The sequence below is a fragment of the Anopheles ziemanni genome, chromosome 3, assembly GCF_943734765.1.
Source record: "Anopheles ziemanni chromosome 3, idAnoZiCoDA_A2_x.2, whole genome shotgun sequence".
Lineage (NCBI taxonomy): Eukaryota > Metazoa > Arthropoda > Insecta > Diptera > Culicidae > Anopheles > Anopheles ziemanni.
The window spans coordinates 46,195,920-46,199,062 of record NC_080706.1 but is presented as its reverse complement, the minus strand read 5'-3'; the positions used below and the strand labels follow the sequence as shown (position 1 = coordinate 46,199,062).

At 49.5% G+C, this 3,143-nt stretch overlaps 1 protein-coding gene across 1 annotated transcript; it reads right to left on the bottom strand.

The window, feature by feature from the left end:
• Positions 1-245: 245 nt before the first annotated feature.
• On the bottom strand, positions 246-910 carry LOC131284873 (protein D3-like). Its single transcript, XM_058313732.1, has 2 exons — positions 483-910; positions 246-396 (listed from the first exon to the last, which is right to left on the bottom strand). The coding sequence occupies exons 1-2, from the start codon at positions 908-910 to the stop codon at positions 246-248; spliced, it is 579 nt and encodes a 192-aa protein (XP_058169715.1).
• Between the last annotated feature and the right edge of the window lie 2,233 nt (positions 911-3,143).

The window sequence follows — 3,143 nt, the reverse complement described above, 5'->3', positions numbered from 1 at the left end:
TGTAATGAGTTTTATCGCTACCGGAAACGATACGATCGACGTTCATCGATGCGGCGGCAGAAGGAAGTTTCGGAAACCGCAACCACACTATGAACACGCTGGAAAACGCTCCGCTCACCTCGGTTTGAAATGCACGCGAAAGGTCGAACACAAAATGGACGGCCGGTGGTGTGTTATTTGATCGCGATAATTGATTTCGATCGGTTGGCAACTCGGCAGGGAACTGTTCGCCGCCATCGAGGTCGTCAGTAATCGTCGGAGGGTGGAAATTTGGCCAGAACCACCGGCACGTAGTCGTCGTACTGCGCGATGAAGAAGTTACCGGCCACCGGCTGGCCTAGGCTGTACCGGCGAGCGAAATCTCGCGTGCTGAAGCGCACCCTCGGCGTCCGGTTGCTATCTCGAGGGTTGGGAAAAAGAATCAGCTTTGAAGGCAATGCGGGGTGGGAAAAGCCCCACCCCGCGGGCCACACCGAACATACTTGCTTGACGCGCGCGGTGCCTCGGAATAGTCGTTCCAGGACTGCTGGCGAAAGACGAGAAAGATGTACCGGTGGAAGCCGACGCCGGAGCGAGGGAAAACCGGCACGTACTGGAACAGCGTCTCGCCGTTCTGCACATGCCGGCCCGGGATGTTGCCGACCAGCCAGTGGGCGAACTCCCGGTTCGACGGCTCCATCCGGCTCGGCGAGTCCGGATCGATCATCACCAGCGTGTGCAGCGCGGTCGGGTCGGCGTACCACTCGACCTTCGGTTCCTCGCGCACCTCGGTCGGCGACAGCTCCTTCCCCGCGTCGACCAGCTTCTTCCCGCGGTACACCACCTTCGCGAACGACTGCGGCGCCCGGTCCACCAGCACCGGCACGATGTCGTGCTCGGCGAAGAACTGCCCGATGTCCGCCTGCGCCATCTTCACCGTTCCGTTGCGCGCGATACACTGAGACGGAGTTCGGACGGCGATAATCCAACCCTCCCCCTCGTCTTCGTCGGTTAGCAGGGAGAGGGAGAGGGAGGGGGGGAGCAGAGGGAGACTGAGAAGCGGAACTGCGCTATCGCCACTATCGCGCGATCATGGTGAAGGTTGCGGCCGACAAAACACCGAGCACCAAGTGTAGTGTTTACGAGAGCACTCGGGCGATGTCTGATTCGCCCGCCGGACAGACCCCTCCCCCCCCCCCCCGGGAGATAACCACGCAACCCCGAGCCGTGAGATGCAACGACTAAATCATCATCTTCGTGCGCTTGTGTGCGTGTGCGGGCCGTGAGAGACAACATTTACTTACCCGGAAAGGCGACTAGTTGAGCTGGCTGCAACTGCACTTGATGGAGCTATCCGGCGGAACGATGCGCCTTATCAGCGCTTCCGATCGGCCGGATTTTACGCCTCAATCGTAACCGCAGCCACGAGACAAGCACGGCCGAGGCACGGTAGCACGTTTGTTCGATTGGTTCTATTTTTGGCCCGGCACACCACGGCCAAAGGCGACACTAGCCGCACCGTAGCAGTGAACTTGCTCGGAGTGGACAGGTTATACCTCCAAAGGGCTCTGAAACAAAAACAATGAAATAAAAGATAGATGTTTAGTCACCTCACGGAATTTACAAATTAATCAAAAACCAAAATCAAATAAAATAAATGGTAGAACAAACAAGATTAAACTTTAATTACCATGTTTTATTAAAAAGTATGTTCGTTTACGTTCGGAACAACATCAAATACACAAAAAATATTTAACTACTAGCTTGACGACGCGCGGTGAAGAAGGGGTTGAGAAGAGATTTTTGGTTTTTACTCTTTACATGGTTTTTACCACTACATTTAAAAAATTACAATAACAACATATTTTATATGATTGATATTTAATCGATTTCTCTGTGTTGTATTTTCCCAGTGAACCAATTTACTCAAAAGTAGCTTTTTTGAAAAAAATCTTCATAAATAGGGAATTTACAGCGTCTTAAAAAGAGCGGTCAAAATGACTGCTAAAAGCATTTTTGCGATTTTTTAAAGCAATATATTTTAGTGTTTATCAGTAAACCGGAAAAGCTATACTAAAGCTGAAATTCACCCAAATAGATAGTTCTTGTTTTCATCTACCGTATGTAAATTTAAATCTCACATAGAAATACAGTTAAAGAGGTTACGAAGAACGACAAAAACATAATACATGATGTTATTTTATGATGTTCAACTATGAAAGTTGGTGTTCAAATGGATTGTTCCATCTTTATCTTTATGCATTAAAGTTATTAAAGCCACTGTAATAAATTTTCTAAGATTTGTCATTGCGTACAACTGCTCCAAAAGTCTACGACAAGCTGGAAACTGACGTTAAAGTCAATCTTCTATTTTTACCCCGAACCGATGTCGGTGTCAATATGGTCAATTTCCCATCGTGCGACAACTGCACAGCCGACTTTTTCGCTTTTCTTAATCGTACATTTCTGCCATCGCGAGGTCCTCTCGTCATTTTCCATCTTCTTCTTGTTTCATTCCTCTGTTTGCTTTTCACTTATTTTCGCAAGCGGCTCGCATCGATGGATTGCCGACCAGACCGCTTTACGGTGGCCATGTTATTCGATTAAAACTTTTACCGCCTGACAATACGCTTGTGATTCCGACTGCTTCCGTCCCAAACGTCAAACAGTCGTCGAAAAGTTTCTCGTCACATCTCGGTGTTTGTCCAACCGACAATGGCGATTAGCAGCAATGATGTGCCCAGTGCTAGAACGCGTTATTTTTACGAGATTATTTCCATTCCCCTCCATCGTTGTTCTTCGGCTGGCCGCGCTTCAAGTGGCCAATTTGTTGCATGCATATTTCCCACGGGGCTGCTTGGTGAAAAAACAAACGAAGTTAAACCGCAATAGTCCACCCGAAAATTCCACGACAAAATGGTCCATCCATGGTCGTGGAAACTGAAGCCGGTACCATTTGGGTGACAGTTCCTAGACGAAATAAACGAGTCGTTGCGGCTGGACGGAGGGACACCGGAAGGAAATGCCATGAAAACTCCTCGACGGCTCATAGGTAACTGTCGCACCAGAGCCCGGCACGGACGAATACTAGCAACGCCATGCCGACACAGCATAGGGCCCACATCAAAGAAAACTCTGACGCTTGCGTCCCCGTTCCTCCGGGC

What these genes read in the sequence shown, in the direction of transcription:
- LOC131284873 (XM_058313732.1), bottom strand. Translation starts at nt 910, where the DNA reads ATGGCGCAGGCGGACATCGGGCAGTTCTTCGCCGAGCACGACATCGTG. An exon ending in GCACCGCGCGCGTCAAGCAA is followed by an intron (nt 397 to 482) that starts GTATGTTCGGTG and finishes CCCTCGAGATAG; the next exon opens with CAACCGGACGCCGAGGGTGC.